The 22266-nt window shown below is 42.5% G+C and overlaps 1 protein-coding gene and 1 long non-coding RNA gene across 2 annotated transcripts in view; both read left to right on the forward strand.

Annotated features, from left to right (window-relative positions):
• The window catches only part of UBAC1 (UBA domain containing 1), a 54236-nt gene extending 32510 nt beyond the window's left edge, over positions 1 to 21726 (forward strand). The window contains exons 10-11 of the mRNA XM_077835851.1: positions 12864 to 12984; positions 20346 to 21726. Coding sequence (XP_077691977.1) covers positions 12864 to 12937 — 74 coding nt within the window. The 3' untranslated portion in view covers positions 12938 to 12984; positions 20346 to 21726. The remainder of the gene's footprint in view (positions 1 to 12863; positions 12985 to 20345) is intronic.
• On the forward strand, positions 2379 to 5212 carry LOC144276032 (uncharacterized). Its single transcript, XR_013348180.1, has 3 exons — positions 2379 to 3048; positions 4320 to 4430; positions 5120 to 5212. It is a non-coding gene; the product is annotated as an uncharacterized LOC144276032 (long non-coding RNA).
• Positions 21727 to 22266: the final 540 nt, after the last annotated feature.

The following is a 22266-nucleotide window of genomic DNA, read 5'->3' on the forward strand; positions in this document are numbered from 1 at the left end:
CTATAGGGCAATGCATTTAAAGGGATGTATTTGGGGTGTGGGGGGGAAGCTAGTTGCCACTTTGCAACTTAAATGTTGGTTAGTCTAGACCTGTGAGACCGAGCTAGCATGAGACTCCTCGGAGCCACTGTAATAGACAAGTCCAAAGAATCCACCGTTGTTTCCTCTTCCATCTCTTGAGGATGGTGGAAATGGTCACACAAGAATACACAGCAGCTTTGCACATCGTTGTCCTTTACACAGTTCCAAGGACACTTCTGCTTTGTGTGTATTGATGGAAGTGGAAAGCTAATTCACGCAGTTTCTAGTGCAGTGGTCAATACACCTGCACTCTGCTAGGAGTCCAAGAACGCATGGCTGCAAGAGCTCTTAGGTTTCCAGACCATCTCCCCACATTTGGCTACTTGCAGTCTGTCACAGTTGTTCCCCAGAACCTTTTACCCCATTTTGCCTGGAGCCAAACTTGACTTCTAGAGGTGGCTCTTGGTATCTGAGAAATGGTTGTGTTTATTCAAATGCTTTTTAGTTGGAGCAAGTTGCAGTCTTCTGGCATCATGATCCATGGGCTGAGAATCTTTGAATTACTGCATTGGAAGCAACTGTGCAAATGGACACAACACCAAATGATGATTGTATTCTATCACTGTGTCAGTATATCTTGTCTATTGAGCAGGCACACAAGTTGTTCCCAGTAGTCTGAGGTTCAAAAGCACTATTTACAAGATAGAGTGTTATCCAAAGGAAATACCTCATTTTTCTGCTAATTAGAGTGGCATTTTTTATCAGTTATTAATCTTTACTCCTAGGACTTTATAAAGAGCTGATGGAATAACTGCATCCACAGCTGGCCATTTACATCCACAGATATGTTGGATAAGATAATTTAAAAGGGATATAAATCCTCATGCTTCAGGGCGTAACCCAACCACTAAATGCATCTTCACTCATGGGCAGATTATTCCTCTGAAGCATTTGGTGCTGGCCATTGTTAGACTAGTTAGCAGACTAGCTTAGGCACTAGTCTGAGTCAGGATGGCAAATCCTATGAAAGAAAAGCAAGCAGTGCATATTACGTTTACATGAACATGGTTTAAAAAGTCCTGTTCACTTGCATCCCAACCTTTCGTCATTACAGACGGCATGTATTTAACATGTGGTGAACCTTTTGCTCTAGGCTTAAAGAACTTACATGCAGATCCCTGTTTGAAGCATACAAACTTTAATAAATGTGAAAGCATTAAATTCTTATTGAATTTGGTTATAGTTTTTTTTTATATCATGTTCTGGACCGGGGAAAAATTGTGCTAACATTTTAAACTAAAAACCTACCAAATGAAATGTGTGTTGTCTTGTTGCAGCAGGTAGGAAAGGCGTGTAGACCTTTTTTAATTTGCAAGTTTATTTTTATTATAGTTTAATGAACTGTACAAGAATGTGATTTGCCATACAGCACTGACCACAAAGTAGCACTAGTGAAGTTATACTGTAAGGTACTATGACTTTTCATTTCATCGGTGTATAGAATGGGTACAGTACATAGTTTTTATATGGAATTGACACTGATGTGTGGCATGCACAGTTGTTTTTAAGATGTAATGTTACTTTTATGAAGTTTAACTTGGGTCAACATCAACAAACCTATAGAATTCAGGGTTCATTCTAAAACTTACTAGCATGGGTCAGTGATCTGCTACACATCTGCAGAAAGATTCAGCAACGACTAGTGCTAATACTAAACATTTGTCACCCATTTTTGCTTTAATATGATTGTCTGACCAAAATAAAATCAATTCTGCATTGTTACTAATCTGATGCCTTTTAAACAGTCAGGCTGTTATCTGCAGAAATGTATTCTGAGAGACTATCACGAGTGTTTGGTTCGTGTGGCTTTGCTGGTAACTATTACCTACGTTAGTATGGCTAAGTTGGACCCATGAGCGTGATTAGAATGAACGCTGAGTCTTTTAAACCTACACACGCGCACTCTGAGAATGATCTGGTAATGTGTGTTGTACATTTATAACATCAAATAATAAAGTTTTTTGATTTATTATGAGCTGTTTCTAAACCTTTTGAAAAGTGTCATTGGGCTGACAAATCCAGGTTACTGACCAGTCTGTATCGGAAGGATTCTAGAACTGTGTGCCTATTGGTAAGCTTCAGAGTAGCAGCCATGTTAGTCTGTATTTGCAAAAAGAAAAGGAGTACTTGTGGCACCTTAGAGACAAATTTATTTGAGCATAAGCTTTTGTGAGCTACAGCTGATGAAGTGAGCTGTAGCTCATGAAAGCTTATGCTCAAATAAATTTTAGTCTCTAAGGCACTATTGGTAAGCGATTCATTAACAGACTATCTTTTACTGACCAGCTCTACTGGTGAGCAAACCTGGAACAAAGAGTGAGCAGCACAGTCTGATTCCAATAATCATTTCTGCATCTGGGAAATATTCCTCTTCCTTCCTATCAACTTGGCTCCTTCAGGGTGAAATTTACCCTAAGGGCTTAAATGGAGCATAGACCTTGTTCTGGCCTTCTGCATAGTGGTGAATGTTTGCTTACCAGGGATTATCCTGAATCTTAGTTGATTTGTTGAGCTGAAAAAAGTCATATCCAGCATGCGCTGCACTCTTGCAACAGACTGACTGGAAAATTCTGGGCTAGAAAGAAATGGAGCTAAAGTAAATAGGGGTAGTGCGGAAGCAAGGTGGGATGCATCAGTACGATCGTTTGCATATGAGTTACCTAAAATGCTGCTCCTACTCACGTTCCAGTACTACTGTGGCTATTTGGGAACATACTTGAAGACTTTCTCCCTAAGTTTGCCTGTGTGCGGTTGCCTTGGAGGCTGCTGAGCATGAAACGTAGCTGTGTCAGATGGTTACTCTGGAGAGCATCTGGGATTTATTAAAACTTTAACAAAATGTATAGAGGAGAGAAGAGCCTCTGCAAAGAAGAATTGGACACTGTGCAGCGTGTAATAAAGAGCCTGCCATAACCCTGACTACATCCTTTGCAGAAAGGAGATGACTTGGCTCCCAATTCCTATCAGGTATTCCTTCAGAATTCTTCCTCTCCTCTGCCTATGCCATGTGGCACAGTACAGGTTAGATAGTTTGAGGTGGCTCCAGAGAGCAACTGATTGGGATTTTGGAAAGGTTTCCATTAGGAAGTTTACAAATATCCTAGATCAGCTGGACTCAAGAGAGTAACCTTGAGTAATTGTCTTGAGTTTGCAGATGACAAAAAAATGGGGGAGGGGTAAATAAGGAAGAGGTCACTGGTTCAGAGCATCCCTGATCACTTGGTAAACTGGGCACAAGTAAACAATGTGTTTTAATACGGCGTAAGTAAATGTATACTAGGAACAAAGAATGTAGACCATACTTACAGAATGGGGAACTCTATCCTGGGAAGCAGTGGCTCTGAAAAAGATTTGGTGCAGGGTATGATGGATAATCAGCTGAACATGAGCTCTGTATGATTCTGTGGCCAAAAGAACTAATGCGATCTTGGGATGCATAAACAGGAGACTCTCGAGTAGGAGTTAGGGAGGTTTTTACCTCAGTCTTTGGCATTGGTGTGACCATGGCTGGAGTACTGTGTCCGGTTCTAGTGTCCACAATTCAAGAAGAATGTTGATTTTAAATTGGAGAGAGTTCAGGGAAGAACCACAAGAATGATTAGTAGATTAGAAAAGATGCCTTCTAGTGATAAACTTAGAGTTCAGTCAATCTAATTAACAAAGAGAAGGTTCAGGGATGACTTGATTAGTCTGTAAGTACCTACATGGGGAACAAATATTTTATAATGGACTCTTAGAGCATGATCCAACGGCTGGAAGTTGAACCTAGACAAATTCAGACTGGAAATAAGGTGTACACTTTTAAAAGTGAGGGTAATTAACCACTGGAAAATTTACTGAAGGTCATGGTAGATTCTGCATTGCTGACAATTTTTAAAACGAGATAGGATGTTTTTTTAAGTAATCTGTTCTAGGAATTATTTTGGAGAAGTTCTCTGGCCTCTGTTAGAAAGGAGGTCAGACCAGGTGATCACAGTGATCCCTTTCTGGCCTTGGAATCGATGAACCTCCAGTTCTTCAATAGTCAGTTCTTTAAAAGTCTTCAATCATGGTTTGACTGCTGCACATGATTAGGTAGTAGCACTTCAAACTGAATCTAAATGGGCACAGCAGGGTTTCTCACATGTAGCGGCTGGCATCTCAATAACCAAAGTTTAGACATTGACTCAGTCTATGTTCAGAAATCACATAAGTGCTGAAAATGGCTAAGTGCGATTATTACTAATGTTGTTCTTCAGCAGTGCTGACCAGAAGTGATCCTCTATTCTGGTCTCAAAGTTGCAGTGCGTTGCCTTGACTGAGACCTTGTGGTCAAAACCTGTGTTCTGCCCTGAAAAAGGATGGGAAAGGTAAGTGCTCAAAGCATGGCATGCAATCTGAGCCTAGTCCTTATCTCAGGCCTTATGGACAGCAGCAAAATTTAGACACTAACCAGCCTTCACCCTAGGTTGGCTCATCCTTGGGTTACTTCCTGCAAGCCCTTTTTGCCCTTGCCTCTCCAACTGGTCTGTCTCTCTGAAGGGGGAAGAGAATGCTCCCCCACCTTCTTTACCCTGAATTGGAGCTAATGAGTAGAGATGCTCTAAAAATAAGGGGTAGAATCCAGTGTAAAATTGTTTGACCAGCTCAACTAATGTATGCCGTCTGGACTGGGTTCAAGGATAGAGCAGAATGAGTCAGCAGATGCTGTCCCTGTGAGGTCCTAAAATCTGGAAGTCCATCATAAACAGGTCATGGATATAGTCCCCTCGAGAGCATGTATCCATCTAATATCTCATAGTACGTTTGATCTTACTGTTAAATACAGTGAACTTGTGATAAGGAACATCCAGAGTACTGGAAAGAGTGAGACAGTAGAAAACTGCTCTGAGATGAGGGTACTTCAGTGGTTGTCTAAGATGGGATTGCAATATTTGGGGTGGGGAAGGAGGATGGGTTCTCTTGGGGCAGAATAAATGGTATTAACTCCTCTCCTCCCACCCCCCAGCCAAAAATTCCTAACTCCAAATAAAACTTTGATATGTGTGTTTGAACCTAGCCATAGCTCAAATGTCTTTAGCCTGGAAGTTGACTTTCAGCTGGAAAACATCTCCAAAGTGAATGTGGAAGCACTGGCGGAAGACCTACCACGTAAGTGCAGTGAGACCTGAGAATAGCCTCCTGTTGGCCAAACCCTTGTGTATCTAGTATCACTAACAATCCTGTGCCATTTTATATAAGCAGGCCAGAAGCAATGTGTCCTTTTGAGATGTAAAGGACTAGACCGTACTCTACCAGAATACGAGTGGACGGTGTGGCTAATGTTTTCAAACATGAGTGTTTAAACTTTGATGCCTAAACAGGGACCTGCGTTAAATAAGTGGCCTAATTTTCAAAGGTGCTGTGAACCCTTAGCTCCCCCGGAGATCACTGAGGGCTGTGGGTGCTCAGCTCTGGAAAATGTGGCTGCTTATTTTAATGCCTCATTATGAAACAGGGTCCTTAATTTCAGGCAGTTGAGTTTTGCAATCATTGGCCTGTGATTCTGTGCAGTCTGGATTAGGCCCTGGTCATGCGCATTGTTAAAAAGGTACAGAATTAACCAGATTACTTATTCAATTGTCTCTCTAGCATTGCTGTGATTAACCAGTTCTCTAACCTGTTTCATTAGACCTCGCTGAATATTCTGAAGATGACACCAGTGATTGCACAAAGGGCTGTCTCTCATTTAGTCTGGAAAAGTCATGTACATCAAGCTGGGAGCTTGCTTAACTGGTTGAACTTCTGATCACTTGCCAGCATGTGTGCACTGATGAAACCAACTTATGCCCAGATCATACTTAAGATTTATTCTCAGCAAATGCTATTTAAATTCCATTAAATGTATGTATTTAGCTGTAAATGTCTGCTGTAAATATCCAAGTGCAGCTGCTGGTGCACTCCTAAAGAAAGTGGTTTAATCAAAGATTTCCTTCTGTTATGTCAGAGCTGATTGACAAAATCCATGGAGCTATGGCTGAACTCCTGATTTTAAAAATGCACAGTAAGAGTGAAGCACTTGTCCCTTCCCCCGAGAGTGTTTTGGGTTTAAGTCTTGTATACCCCTCTTCATCACTCCCCCCCCCCCCCCCCCCGAGCTTTTTATAGTGAATTATTTATTCTGGTGCTTTTTGACATCCATCCATACTGTTGCCAGAAGAATAGTACGATTTCTGAAAAGGCTATTTGAAGTAATTGACTGACCTGAATAATGCCAGTGTGGCGCTTACTAGATCTCCAATTCTTGCGCTGTCAAGTGCTGTGTGTATGCAGGAGGAGGGATGGAGATTAAGACAATTTTTGGATTCTTTGGTAATGAGATTTTTTTTATTTTTCTCCCCTTCTTGTGCATTCCCTTTCTCCGTACAGAAAGGGGCAGCAGTAACATTGCAATAGCCAGAAAATGCTCACTGCCAATTTACAACCATGTGACTGAACTCCATGCAGCCAGTGCATGGAAACGTATTTAGCTCAGCTGTCCAGAAGATAAGGGAAATACTTTTAGTTCAGCCCTTCTGAATTCTCCTAAAAGGACACTGCCATGGGACTTCCATATTGCTGCCGACTCTTAACAACAGCCCTGTCATGGGTGTGTTTCTCTACACACAAGCTTGTTGCTCGTGGTGACTGCTGGGCTTTAACGAGGTTCTCTTCTCTCTTTAAGAATCTAGCAGCATATTTACCTCTGTAAATCACAAAACTGTAAGGATTTTGATCTCGGTTGCTCATGTGTGTTTCCTTCTTCCCCAAGAAGGGGCAATATGCTCTAAAAAAAAATCTGCTATCAGTACAGTCCTGTATCTGTTCAGAGCTCTGAAACTACAGTAGAAAACCATAAGTGATGGGAAATGTAGCATCTTGGTCCTTGAGGTTGCTTCTCTTCCCAGCTGTGTCCCGGGGTCCTGGCTGACAAGGGATATCGCTGCCAGAAGAGGGAGGTGGAGGTCTCATTAGTTGAGATCTGGGAACAAAAAATTAGCTTAGATCATCTTCCAATTTAGATAGAAGTGAAGTGTGTGTGGTTTGTTTTGTTTTGTTTTTGTTTTTAAATAACGGGCCACGCATATATTTGGGAACAGAGGCAGAGATAGATAGAAAGGCCTGGTGAAGTACACAATGGAGGATCAATTTAGGCCATGTTTTGCAATGGTGTCTATAGTGTTGGACCCATGTGCCCCTGCTCAGCTCATTGCAGGATCAAGTGTAAATTATGCTCCCCATGCCCCCCTTGCTTGGGTGAAATGGCCCAAGAGTGAGACCCTTTATAACTCTCTGGCATTCATCAATGTTACATTTCCTGAGCGAATAAGTCTATCAGGTTTCCATCAGTTAATACTATGTCTATATATATAGCTTTCCTTTCTGAAAATAAAAGCTTATGGTACTTGAGCAGTGGTCTATTCCATGACCCCTGGCTTCATATGAAAAGGTACATAGGAAAAACTGCCAGAGGAGTGGGGAGCCATGCATGCAGGCACTAGGGACAAGTCATTCATGTGTGTAACTCCTCATGCAAATGGCTCTCTAAGAAATAAAAGCAGTTGAAATTACAGTATTTCTTAATTTTTAGATTAGGTGGGAAGTCTGTTTCACTGCAGCTAACTAATTTCCTACCATCACTTTATGCTAAATGTGGAGCCTTGCACAGAATTTTTACTAAAAATATTTCTTGCTGTCATCTCTGGCTAGGAGATCAAATAAACAAAGCCTGTGACTGAGAGATAATGAAGCTTCAGTATTTCTGGTTTTGTTTATCTGATCTTATAGAAGAAAGGTACTCACAGCATTGCTGTGAGTAACAACTCTGTGAAATGCATCAAATTATGAAAATATTTGTTTCTGAATGTAAAGTTAAGATGACATTTGCTTTAGAGTAGCATGTGTGTATTTTAATAGTTCTCTAGCATCTTTAGCCAAGGAACTCAAAGTGTTTCCAGACTTAGGAACTGATCTTACCAGCTTGTCCATGCAGGCAGAGCCTATAGGGCTCTACATGAGCAAGATTCCCGCCTGCGCAAAGCAGACCTCAGGAGTGGGGCTCAAGTGCCTTAGGCAGTCTCCCAATGCCCCTGTGAGGCAGGTAAAGTAGTTCGATGATTAAAGAGAGGCACCGATTCAGTTGCTTGCCAAAGGCCAGACAAGGAGACAGTGGTAGAACTGAAGAGAGTGCTTGAGAGTCCTGCTCCCGGTGCTGTGCTTTAACCAAATGGCTCTGGAGGTATAATTACCCTAAGGCCGGGGGAGGCTCTCAAGGGCTGGAATGTTGGGCCATGTCTGCATTTCTAAGAAACATTTTTTTCCTAAGCTCTGACTCAAAGATGCAACTATCTGATGACTAGTCTGAATCCAGTATGTAACTAGTGAGTGGTCTAACTGCAGGTCCTAACAGACAGGGCATCACAAATAGCTTCCCTATCCTAATGGGCAGAGATGTGATGGAGACTGAACTTCCCCCTCATCTCTCCAGCACACAGAGCAGACTGGGGCACGTGAGGAAGCTTGTTCTGCTGGTCTCTACAGTGAATGTATTTCAGGGCTAAACAGAAGGCTTCAGGTTCCACTCCTCTGCATGTGGCACCTTTCCAAAGCAATCAGTAGATCTTATTTTTTAAAGATGATGTGCCCAGGAGTTTTAAAAATAGAGCTTGGGCCTTTTGATTCTGCGGTGTCTGAAAAAGGCTTGACAGGGTTTTGTTTAGGGTCGGACTTCATTTTGTTTTTACTTTCAGGCAATGTCTAAACTATGCGCTGCGGGTATGATTCCCCTGCTCATGTACGCACATGCTAGCTCTCCTTGAACTAGCATGAGTATAAATAATAGTGAAGCCGCAGCAGTGCGGGTAGCAGAAGGGGAACCATGGCTGAGCCATATGGGTCTGTACTAAGCACAGCTCGGCTATGCCTCCTTTGCTACCACAGCTACGCTGCTGTTTATACTTGTGCTTGCTCCATGAGAGCTGGCGTCAGCGTGAGTACACGAGCAGGGGCACAACACCCCTACCTCATAATGTAGACGTAGCCTTAGAAATATCGGGACTCTCAAAGCTGCTCTTCCCTTGTTTTGCTGGTGGACCTCTTGGGGAGGGGTGTGGGTGTGAGAGTGAGTTCTTGCACTTGAGAGGGGTGGGGCTGCTCAATCCGTGACAGATATTTCCTCCAGAATGTATGTTAGTCATTGAAGTAAAGCAGGCATGAACAGAAACTAGCAAACCAGTGTGTTAAGCAGTCTGACTAACAATCCCTTGCCCCCTCAGCTGTTGTGGTGTGCTCATTTCACTGTCATTCATTCATGACATTCAGGACCGATGAAACCTGAATTTCTAACACAAAAAACCCCCATTGCGCATGGGGGGAGACAACTGTCTGTCCGGCCTTCTTTAGCCCTCAAAAGGAAACCTAAGCAAGGGATATAAGCACAATTTCCCACCCTTCATGCAGGTCCCCTTTAAAGCAGGCTGTGTCTTGACAGTAAATGTAAATGCTGGGTGTGTCTTGCTAGCATTTGCCCAGCAGGGGGAGATGTACTAGAAGAGAACAAAGCATAGCAAGGGCAAAATAACACATGCTGCTGCTAAATGCTAGCAGAGAAAAGTGATCGCTAGGGCCAAGGAAGACGACAGGCAATGAATGGAACAAAAGTGAGCAGTGAGGTTAGGAAGTGATGCGTAGTTAGTCAGGGGAATAATCCCAAATGCACGAGGACAGGGCAGTTTCTCTCTCCTGTTGGACTATAATAGAGGACAAATGGCCCTAGACTGTATAACTGTCTAATGATCTGAATTAAATGATAAATTTAACTTCTGTAGCCTAGCTCATAACAAATTCATCCCTTTATATGTGTATGTTTCTCTCTGTACGCAGGCTGAAAAACTAGCAGTGCTATGAAGATGGTACTATTAACTATTTTAAAACAAAGCCCTTAGAAACTCAGTCCTTAAACTAGCTCAGATTTGCCAGTGAAACAAAGAACCGAATGAAGTGTCTGGGGAAGTCTTGTAACAATGCCACTTAATACAAGGTACTTAAACTAACAGGGCAATCTAAGGGATAGGATGTTGATTCAGCTGCATAAGGAAAATGGAAATATAGTAAATTATACCGGCATGGCTACAGAGCTAACTGCCCCTTTGGCCCTGCTCCCCACATGCTCTACTCACCCCAGTATTTCTCATCAGTTGGGGCAGCCGTGAGGGGCTTGTCCCCCTGCAGAACAGGCCTTAGCCAAGCAATGCCTTTTGTAAATGAGGGGTCCCCAACTTTTGCTAGGTATGAACTCTCAAACCTTCCCCTGAGTTGAGTTCCATTCTCTGCCCCTCCCCTGAGTGGGGTCAGGATCCCCTCTGGCAACACCCCAGCTCCCCCAGTGAGGGGTGGCTGTGGACTAGCCCTTTGACCGCCTGGGCTTGCACCCTGCGTGGAGGCTGTGGGGCCCCTTTGTTCCATATCTGCTGAGTAGAGGTGAGCCGTGCTTCCTCCCCCATCTGACTCAAGGACGTTTCTATTGGGGATCTGGCTGTATTTTACTCTTGGGGTGCAGCAGGATAGGTGCACAGATTGCTGAAGTGTGAATTCAGTCACATGTGCATTTAACCTCCCCTTTGGGGCTATATCCTCCTGATTAGTCTGCTGCATTGGAGGGCCAGCATCCCAGCCCTCCTCTGGCCTGAATATCAATATGCTCACCTGCCAGGGCTCCATGCCAGTGGCTGAGCCCTGGGCAGTTGGCCTGTTGGTGTCCTGATCCCTGGCAGCTAGAACACCTCAGATCTCTGGTCTGTTTCCTCCCACCTCAGTCCAGTGATGGTCCTTGGTTCCTTTCCAGAGCGTCAGAATACACTGGATTAACTGATGTGGTCCGCTCTTGAGAGTTGAGCTGCCTGTCTGCATAACTCCACCTGCTGACTTTTCTTGAGTTGCTTGTAACCCTCCTTCATGTCCATCTTTTCCCTATTCTCTTCCTGGAAAAGAATATAGGGCTGGTTTTCTCTTTTCTTTTTCTTCTGCAGTATTTGCTTTCGCTGCTCTTGGCACTTCACCACTGTCCCCATCTCACTGTTGCCTCCAAATATGTCCCAGTTACGACACTAACTACACCTCTGACCACTCCTGGGGTCCCTTGAAAGACCCCCCCACACACACCCCCCAATGCAAGGTCTTGGGCCTTTAGCCATCTGGAATCACACAATTCTCTCACACTCAGAACGGCCCCTGGGTTGCAGTATATCAACAGAAATTATCTCAGCAGGTCTGACTTTGGTTCAGACCCTGCAGTTTTGTTTCCTCTAGAGCTAGGATGATAGTATCCAGAAATGAAACAGCCCCCTTAGAGCAAAGTATTTATTTAGAACAAAAGCGTTTCAGAGAAAACAGACCTTGAAACAATCAACCAGGCTATATGCATGACTGCCTTTCCCTAAGGCTTATCCTTCCCTGGATCTAGGATCCAATGCTTTCCAACTCCTCCAGAGTCTCTCCCCATCAGCTGGTCTCTCCCTGGGCAGCACCCAATTGACCTCATTTGTCCCAAGGAAGGTTTTTTAACTGTTTCCTTTTCTTTTGATGTCCAGTCTCCCAGCCTGGCAAAACAACTGTCACTTTGGCCTAGAGTCTGAAAGTAGGCCATTGTCAATCGTGTGTGCTGGGGTGTTCTCATTTGGGGAGCCATTTCCTTGCCTTCCTGTTTGTTCTTCCCAGACCATCTATTAAGTGAGATCAATGCATTTATACAGGCAAGTCTTACTACCCACTATGCAATAACTTCACTGACCAGGTCACCTGCAGTGTTCATCAGATTATTACATCTCAGTATGCTTAGATTATTACGTGGCAGCTCCTCATCCATCTCAAATACCCACCTTTGCTTATGGGATCAGATTAAGTTAAAACTTCCTTGTCTCTCTAATTATAAACTGTTCAATTACAAAATAAACAACACTGTAGTGGTATTCATCACTGTACCTACTGGACAGCAGATGCATACATAGTTACATACAATATACACAATAAACCAGCTTAGTTCTGGCTTTGGTAAAAGACTTACCAAAGAAGAGTACGTAAGATGCTATCAATAACCATTTTAGAAATTTCATTATAAAGGGTTGGTGTATTATAGATACTTGTATCTTGGTGAACAAGCAGATATTACTCAAATTAGGTTTGTATTATTACTATCATAATGACTCTTAACTCTGGATGTGCATGATGGGCTAAATCTTCCAGTGCTTCACTGGGAGTTTTGACTGTAAATGGGCTGCCGGATTTGGGAACATAAGTCATGCCCAGGGCACGGCCTAGGAAAGAGCCAGGAACAAAATGGTAAAATGTGTCACATGTTGTGACACTTGCATCTGAGATCAAAAGGATTTCACAGCTTCTCATGTGCAAAATGATCCTTGGGGTAGTTTCTCACGAAAAAAGATACTGTTTTAATCCTCCATTTTAATGTCTGCTTAAGGAGTGATTTATCCATGGCAGGGTTTACCTAAAGCCTCCATTGTTAATGCTAAATCTCTCCCTTCGTTATAACCGCTAATAAATATTTGATGGTGAAATTCACAAATTAGGTGACTGGGGCACAATAGATAACTTAGTTATTTCTCACCCTTGGGGGCAGAAATGTCAGATTGATGGAACCTATCCTGAACAGATGGCTGCTTGTCTCAGCTCAATTTGTGAGGGAGGGAATATAACCCACTATCCAGTATTATCAGGCTTTCCATCCATTCATCTGATGTTATTTGCATTTTATTTTTCTTTTCTCAAAGGAGATGGAGGACCAGGATTTCCTGATTTAACATGCAAGACCTGCTGCCCTGAGCCTTGCACATGCAGTGGTTAGGCAGTTGGTGGTGCCAGTCAGGTCCTGAATCACAAAGAAGGAAAGAGGTAGGTTTTACAGGCTATGACAAATTTCTCTCCTCTTGGGCTTAGAGTCGAAGCAAAGGGAGAGGAGTAGCCTTCACCGATGAACCAGTGTGTCAGTTATTGAGTGGCTGTCACTGCGGAACTGTTGGGAAGCCATCAATAGAGGTTGCTATGCTACCACCACTAGTAAGAGTCAGAGGAGGAAGGGTGTGCAAATAAAAGGACAATAATAGTAAGTGTTGATATCAACAGGGAGCTGGGATAAGCACCTGCCTCAGCCTGGTGCATAAAAGCAAAAGCCCTTAAAGAGACCATCAGAAAACTTGGGGCCAAATGTAAGTTTCATGTTTTAAAAAAAAAAAAGTGTTATAAAACATGCTTTTAAATTTAAGAAGAAACTCTTATGATTGGACTTACGGTTTTTCTATTCCCCTGTAGCCAAGTATTGCAGCATTGTGCTAATGCATGAGAACCAGAAAGCAAAAGTTGAGTCTATATGCACCATCCAACTTGAAGGTTGATTAAAAAGTCAAGCAAGTATTTAAAACTGTTTTGGTTGTTAACTAAAAGTAGTGCTGGTAATATAGATAAGAATTTTAAAAAAATCTTCTGAATACACCTAATGGGTATATATCACATTGACAAGAGAGATAATTTGACTTGCTAATTGACGAAGTCCTGTTCTTTTAGAGCAAACTTTAGCTTTTCTCATGAGTTCAATGTGTAATTTGTCTGTTTTACTTGGCTGACTTATCAGGCAACTATCACTGCAGTAATAACTTTCAACTTTCTTCACATGTTTAAAGACATGATTGTCTTAATAAATTAACAGCAGCAGGATTTCCTCTTTCTAGATACACGGTAAATCTTAGTTACTGTTCCATCTAGTTTAATCCTGTACATTCATTTCTCTAGGCTCCAGAAGCCATCTCTTGTTTGAAAGGCTAGAGAGGTGGTTGTGGCAACATGTTAATAACAGATTTCAAATTTATGATCTGACATGCATGCCTTGAACACCTGAAGCCTGATTTTTCTCATTGTCCTGCACCTTGGGTCGTCAATTATATTGTGCAAAATGGGTGTGAAATGTACCAAGTTAGCATGGTATTGTTTGTAAAGGATGTAGGGCAATTGAGAACCAGGCCCTCAAACTCTCTAGTTAATTGGAGCAAATGACAATTCCCTTGTCTGCCTGGAGAAATTTACCAGCATTACTAGTGGTTTAATTATACCTGTATACATCCCAGTGTGGACAGCCCAGAATATCAGTGGCCTTTTCTTCTGTATAAGAAAAACCGATAAAGGGCCACTGTTGTTCTGGATAAGAGTGTCCACGTGGGAAGTCATTGTGTTGGTATAGTATTGCTGGTAAATTTCCTCACATAGACCAGCCCCTTTGTACAAGGAATGCAGAATTAGGCCTTAGACCTACAGAGAAAATAATCTGAGGCCATACGAGAGAGGTGCGTTCGTTTAACTAGATTGACTTAAAAATTGGTTCTGTTAGCACGTTCAGCTGCGTTATTTGGAGACACTGGCCTGTCTGGAACTACGGATCAGCAAAATTCTAATTCATGTAAATAAAACCTGCTTTGCAGCTAGTTTTTTCTCCCCTAGGAGGATTCAGAGTTGTCTCCCTGTAAGCCTTCTAGTTTTAGGGTTTACATAAGCTAAATCGAAGTAAGGTAAGGATTAAACTGATTTAAGTGCATCTGCATTAGGGGTTAGCACCAACAAAACTGATTTTTAAACTGATTTAGTTACTCCAGATGAGGCCCAAACCCACATGTAAGTGAGAGATTATTTTGGCTGGTGTTTTATGGTGGTCTCTCCCCCTGCCCCCCATTATAGTTAAATCAGACCAGTTTCAGTTAGGGGGGCTTGAACAGAAGATCTGTTATGTCAATGGGGCTCATATCCTGTCCGCTATGGAACCGCAGAGGCTGTACCATTTGGATCCCCCATCCTAAATTCTGCCCTGGAGGTGGCCTTTTTACAGCAGATTGAAAATATCATCCTGAGGTCAGCTTTTGTCAAGGAACAAAGCAGAAATTTAAATGGATTCAGTCGTTCTCAGCCTATCCTAATTATGCAGATGCACACAGAAAATAGAAATACCCTCCATGCTTCAGGAATTGGCTGGCAACCAAAATGTTACCCTGGGGGAAGAAAACAGAATTGAAATGTCTTCTTCAGACATAATGTTCTTACTTTAATGAGCAAGGGGGGGAAAAATCCCACTAGCCACTTGGTGTTTTCATCCTATCTCTACTGCAAGTGGAGGCAGAGGGCACTTCTCTGCGCTTGAGCTCTTTGCTGTCTCAATTGTGGGTATAACATACACAGATTGCTCTGCCTGGAAATACTTCATCTCTTCCCCCCACTTCTCTTGCTTTTTTGTGATGTCACGTTATAAAATGATCATGATTCATTTTGTGGTTGCCATGGTGATGTTTGCTATGCTCGTGTTCAGATCCACCACATTTGCAGCAGTCATTCACTGGAATGAGTCAGAGAATGTGGGTTGGAGGCCAAAGCCTGTGTCGGTGAGCAGCTAGCTGAAGCGCACAGACAGTGGCTGTGTTTGCTTATGCAGGGAGTCACTTGAGCACCAGGTGATTAAGGAGACTGCAAAGATTCAGGCAGAAAAGGCCAAAAGTGCAGTTACCTCCAGTAAGTTAATAGTACAGGTAAAATACCCTGCTACAGCGCTTTCCACCCAAGGGTCTTCAAGCGCTCAGCTGTACATCCCCATGTGAGATGGGGAGATGGGGCAAAACAGGGCCAGGGAAGGTTGGGACATGCCCCAGGTCTCTCAGATGGTCTGTGGCATAGCTGGAAGTAGAATACTGATCTTGTGACTCCCAGTACTGTTCTTCAGCCACAAGGCTACAGCTTGCAGTATCCCTGCTGCAAGAAAGAACAGGAAGCGGGAGAAGTGTGGTGCATGGAGAAATCTGTCAGTCAGGCCTTGATCCTTCATGGAGAGCCAGGCAGGTGGAATACCTGTGAAGTCAGTCAGGGAAGAGGGATAGCTCAGTGGTTTGAGCATTGGCCTGCTAAACCTAGGGTTGTGAGCTCAATCCTTGAGGGGGCCATTTAGGGATTGGGGGCAAAAATTGGGGATTGGTCCTGCTTTGAGCAGGGGGTTTGACTAGATGATCTCCTGAGGTCCCTTCCAACCCTGATATGATATGAATCAAAGCCTCTGCAGGAGTGCTGGCCTCTGGCTGCCTAGTTCTCAATGCAGGATGAGGTGGTGACTTGGCACCCGATTTGCCTTCAAATCTTGGCTTCTCGTCTCTAATCTTTCCCTGCCCTGTAGTTAAAATTAATAAATCAAGGGGGGGAGGGGCTATTCTGACTTACTCAAAAGAAAAACTGTTCTTGTTTTTAAACTGTGGCTTAACCTGATACTCACGAAAGTGTGGGAGCTAATAACATGGGTTAGGGGAAGGCTTATCTGGAGTAGATGCTGTCATGGAATGTGGGGGAGTCAGGGCCCTGCGCCCCCCACTTCCTGAGATTCACCATGACTCTGTCAGTCAATAAAACAGAAGGTTTATTAGATGACAGGAACACAGTCCAAAACAGATCTTGTAGATACAGAGAACAGGACCCCGCAGTCAGGTCCATATTGGGGGTGGGTAGGGAGCCAGGAGCCCAGACCCGAGTTCTGGGCCTCCCTCCGTTTCCCCAGCCAACTCCAAACTGAAACCCCTGCAGCAGTATCCGCCCGGCTCCTCCTCCTCCAGCCTTTGTCCAGTTTCCTGGGCAGAAGGTGTCACCTGGCCCCAGCCCCCTCCTGGGCTCAGGTAATGTGCTCAAGTATCATCCCTCAAGTGAAGTCACACCCTTATATCCCACCACCATTTAGTATTAATGCAGACAGTAAACTAGTAAAACTCCCATGCAACATTACCAGGTTAATACTCTCTACTCTGTCACAGGTGCCATTCTGTCTTTCTTCATGTATACATGAGCACCATCACTTTTGCTGTATAAAAGAGAGACTCCAAAACAAAGCGGGGGGGAAAAAAGAAAAGCACAAGCAGGATCCAACCACCAAGACTAAACATGTAGAGTCAGCGATAAATGGAGAAGTAGGCTAAAAAAAGACCTCAGACTATTCCATATTTGGCCTCATTAGATGAATGTGCAGTGACCAAAAGACATTCAGATAAGCACCTGAATGCATATCTGAAATGAACCTGAGGATATTGACTTGTTCTCTATTTGGTACAGACCTGCCATTGTACAGTGCCATAAACACTTACAGAGATGCGGTGGGCGAGGTAATAACTTCTGTTGGTGAAAGAGAGAAGCTATGGAGCTACACAGAGCTCTTCTTTAGGTCTCCTATATGTTTAAAGTACTTTATAAATGGTTGTTGATGAAAACTCAGATGCAGTGAACCCAGAAGCTTTGCAGACATTTTTAGTTCCAAAACAAGTTACTTACCCAGAATGGAGGGGTCACAACTGACAATCAGGGCCAGACCCCGTTGTCCCAGTGCAGGCACAATTCTCAATCATTTCCATGGCAGTTTTGCCTGTATAAATCTCAGACTGTGCCATCTTGTTTATAACTGAGCAAAACTCTTGCTATTTTTTTGCTGTGAAGTCTCCCCCAGTGAAGAGAATCCATCTATTCCATTGCACTTCAGTAGGGGTTAAAGTTATAAGCACCTCAATAGTCTTCAAATATTGGTGTCACTGCTTAGGGAGTGTTACAAATGCATCTTTTCATGGGCCTTTCCCTCAACCTCTTTATATATAATCTGGCTGTTTAAAGATGGGGAATGGCAGAACCATTGAGTTAAAAGATTTAGCTTCAGAATTGTATTTGTTGTTGGAGGTGTTCAGATCTGCAATGTAATGTTTTTAAATACAGAACAATATCGAAGTGTCCTATAACTAAGAAGGCTCTTGTACTACTCTGGACATAGACTTATCAGCCTTAGCTTGTCCTAGTCACTCAGTGACTAATGTTGCAAGTTAACATTTTCCTGTGGCAATAGATGTAACAGTGAAGGGCTCAGCCAGCAACAGGCTGTCTATTGCAGTAAAGGAATCTGCAAGCACCTTGTAAAGGATGAATATTCTGTCTTAGTGAATTAATGTGGTGGAGAGATGGCTTCAGAGTTTTCTTTGGTCTCCTGTGAGGCAGTGTAACAGATACAGCGTGGTTCCAGTAGGACAGGTAAACTTCCTTACGTCATGCTGCCACTGAGTCTGCACTTTGTGTTGGAAGGATCCACCTCTAGGGGTTCATTCTCTGAGACTCATTCAGTCCTTTTAGCTCAGACCGCCCATAAGGAAGAGTCAGTGCTGCTTTTGCGATGACAACATTCATCGAGTGGAAGCTGAGCTGACCCCTCCAAACCCAGCAGACCATCAAACAGCTGTCATATGGTTACTGCTAATCACTACTGGCCAGGGCTGAATTCGGACCCATCAAGTTAAGGTGTAAGGTTCTATCCAGTTACCCATCCCTGGAGCCAAGCCTGCCCTTCAGAGGAAAATATGTTGTTCAGTATTATATAACATGATCTGAAACACTGCAGCTCATCTTAGAGATCCTGCAGCAGCTAGGGCAGCTGCTGCTAAATACAGTAGTGTTTTTCGTTAGGGTGTTCTCCCTTTTATGTACTACCAAAAGATTTATTATATTAATAAATGGCCCAGAGCAAGAGAAGGCTCAAATTCATTCTGAGGTCTTGCTTCTGTTTATAAGCCACTTGAGCTAAACTTGCACACATTATGAAATTTATTGTTCCCCTGGAGTGAGCTCTAGTCTTATGTTCGTGCTCCAGGGCCATTTGTTATCTACTATCTTATTCTCTGCTTAGGGAGTAATGGCATAATGTAGAAATGGAACCCCATTCTTAGAAATACTATATTGCATACATATCCCAGGCCATTATAGAAACTGATTACAAATGTAACAAATGTCTTGGTCAGATAAATCATCCATGTATCTTAGAGCATGTGCTTTCCCAAGATATGCCTGGAAAATTCTGTCGTCATTTATCCCACAATGAGACTGGAACACAGTGGCCCCAGTTTTGTTCCCATGCTAACACCCACCTCTGTACAGAATTCTCCAGTGAATGCAAAACATTTAAGTGAAAATAAATGTGGTACAAGCTTTAGAAAGATGTTGGTAGGAGTCCACTCTTTCTAAATGTAATATTTTAGTGCAGTTTAGACCATTGTTGCTGAGAATACCAGGTATAGACATCTGAAGCATGAGTGGGGTATGTGTTGTTTAACTGGAACTGAAATGTGCCAATGTCCTGAGACTTATACACCTCTGTCCACAAAAGAGGTACTCCTAAATTGGCATGAAGATGCTGCTGTGTATATCAAAACATGCCAATTGTTATAATATGCCACCCAGAATGGAATGGACCTGAGCATGTGGGGGTGTAGCACTTCAATTAGATATTTTTCTTATTCATTTTTCTATCCTTCCATTAATCATTGCATTCCAATAATATTTAAATAGTATAAAAGTTGGGAATAGTCATTTACAATAGGGTGGAATTTTACTTTTCAAGGTATCTTTCAGGAAACTGGTGCTCTGTAAAAAATCTATTTTTGTTTTTAAATATTGTGACAGGGTCGGGCCAGATGGCTACAGGAGAGTAAGAGAAGGCAGATATATTAGCCCCAGGTTAAGTAGGTCCCTTTTCACTGGGTAAGGTAACAGGGAAGGTTCCAGAACAATCAGGAACCTTCTGGAGACAATTAAGACAGACAGGCTGATTGGCTGGAGGTGTTCTAATCAAGAAGCTGCTAGAATCAATTAAGGCAGGCTAATCAGGGCACCTGGGTTTAAAAATGAGTTTACTTCAGTTTGTGGTGCGTGTGTAAGGAGCTGGGAGTGAGAACACGGACTGTTGGAGGACTGAGGAGTACAAGCATTATCAGACACCAGGAGGAAGGTCCTATGGTGAGGATAAAGAAGGTGTTGGGAGGAGGCCAGGGGGAAGTAGCCCAAGGAGTTGTAGCTGTCGCTCAGCTGTTCCAGGAGGCATTCTAGACAGCTGCATTCCACAGGGCCCTGGGCTGGAACCCAGAGTAGAGGGCGGGTCCGGGTTCCCCCCAAACATCCCAACTCCTGGTCAGACACAGGAGGAGTTGACCTGGACTGTGGGTTCACGAAAACAGCCAAACTGAGGGCTGCCGTGAAGCTCCAAGGCGAGCAAATCTGCCAATAAGCACAAGACCCACCAAGGTAGAGGAGGAACTTTGTCACAATATATAGTAAATGTAAAACAAATGAATAAATCCCACCAAAAAGCCGTTGAAGTAGGGTGGGTTTTGTTTTGCCCATCTGAGAATTATCTGACTGTTTGATTTAATGTTTTTGATTAGATTGTGGCAACACCCAAAAAACTTTCCAAATGCCCTGTATCTCTGGGGCGGGACTGGAAAAACAAGAACAAAGGCAAAGATAGGATGCTAAAAAATATCTCTTATGGAAAACCAAACTAGTTTGTAAGTACTGTTGCACCATCATATTCCTGAAAAACATGATGTAACTCTGCAACTATAAGAAACACATGAACTGACTGTATGCAAGGTATTTTTATTTAATACTGTCCAATTTTAATAAAAAATTAAAACCCATGGACTTCTTCACTAAAGCTCTAATTATTAAGAACTGTCACAATTCTGAGTGAGGAAAAATTGCAAATTCTTCACATTTGGTAAATCAAATAGGAGAGATGGAAGAACTGGGAGGCTTAAGAAAAGAATTAGAGGAAAAATAGGAAAAAGGACAGCCTCCCTGCCAATAACTGATTCATTCATGTTGGTTAAGCTCTTTGAAGATAAGTGCTTAGTAGTAATATTACTTTGAGTAAGATGACTATCATACTGGGGCAATGAACAATAAATGGGTAAGTTGCCCCTTTCTGTAACATGTTGGTACTCAGCACCACGCTCTGTATTCACTTACAAGGGAAGTCATCTTCCCTGATTTTCGGTTAGAGTTAGCTTACTAGAGTAATGCTGGAGTGGGCCCATAGACTGCAACCTACAGACTGTTGGTGGGAAGTTCCACCAGGCTTAAAAACAGTGAAAATAGTTTTTTAAATAACAGTGCTACTAGGATAACACTCTGAAATACAACATATTTAAAGTGAGGGAAAATAGCATGTGTCCAGATAACTATATGGGTCGCATCAGTGTAGTTTCTGGGCTTTATTTACATTTTATATCTTAAATAATTATTAAATGGATTAGGATACACTTTATTTTGTCTGCATTATTAATAGAACATATTCACTCTATTTTTTCTGCAAAAGAATCTGTTTGTTGCATGTGGCCTACTCTTATTTCCCCAATGCATAAAGAAAACACGCGATCATGTATTTCTGATGCGATATGGATCTGAAGCTCGGTAATCACTGACAATTGCATTACAATGTAGAAACTGTTCCTGTATTATTGATAATTGCACTATGACTGTTCCTGTATTACTAAGACTATTATTTTGATCTCTCTTCCTAAAGGATGGATACATAATGAACTGTCATGAGATAGGATTTTGTACATTGGGGAGAAAGACATTTAAAAACTGTCAAGGCAACAGCTGAATTAAAGCCCTGCCTAATTCCTTATTTCATATTCACATCATATGGGATTATCAAGTCCCATTTCTCAGTGTGCTGTCTTAAATACCATATTTTATTTATTTAAAATGTCCAGTAAGACAATATTACTGTATAATATTTTAATAGCTATTTTTTAACTTGATCAGGTATGTTTTAGAGTTATATTAAAACCTAATGGCATGATGATGGAAAAAATCTGTTGTTTTACTGACGCTCTCCCATGCCATCCATGACAGGATATAGGCAAGAACAATTGTGCAGAGATGAAGGCAGGGATACTGTTAAAACAACTTCTAGATAAAGCTAACTACCCCGGCATGCATAGGAGGATTGGCAGGTGGTCCCATAGAAATGCTAATGAGCCACACCAGCAGCAGACAGCTGATTCCCAGAAGGATGTGGGTTATAAATCAGATGGAAGGAAGGGAGAGCTGGAGTATGAGACACCAACGTGGTTTCTTCTTCTTTGCACTGTGGCCAAGCTGCCAGAAGCAAACCAACCTTTATACCATTTATAGCTTGGGTAGGGAAAACCTTGATATATTATGGACCATTTTTTGCAGGGGTTGGAGAGGAAAAACTTCCCTACTCAGCCAGTGACTGGCTCTATTATTTTGGATTTCTTATCGTTCCTAATCCCTAAAATGGGGATAACACTTGCCTTTGGAGAAGTGTTT

Source organism: Eretmochelys imbricata, chromosome 16 (assembly GCF_965152235.1).
Source record: "Eretmochelys imbricata isolate rEreImb1 chromosome 16, rEreImb1.hap1, whole genome shotgun sequence".
Lineage (NCBI taxonomy): Eukaryota > Metazoa > Chordata > Testudines > Cheloniidae > Eretmochelys > Eretmochelys imbricata.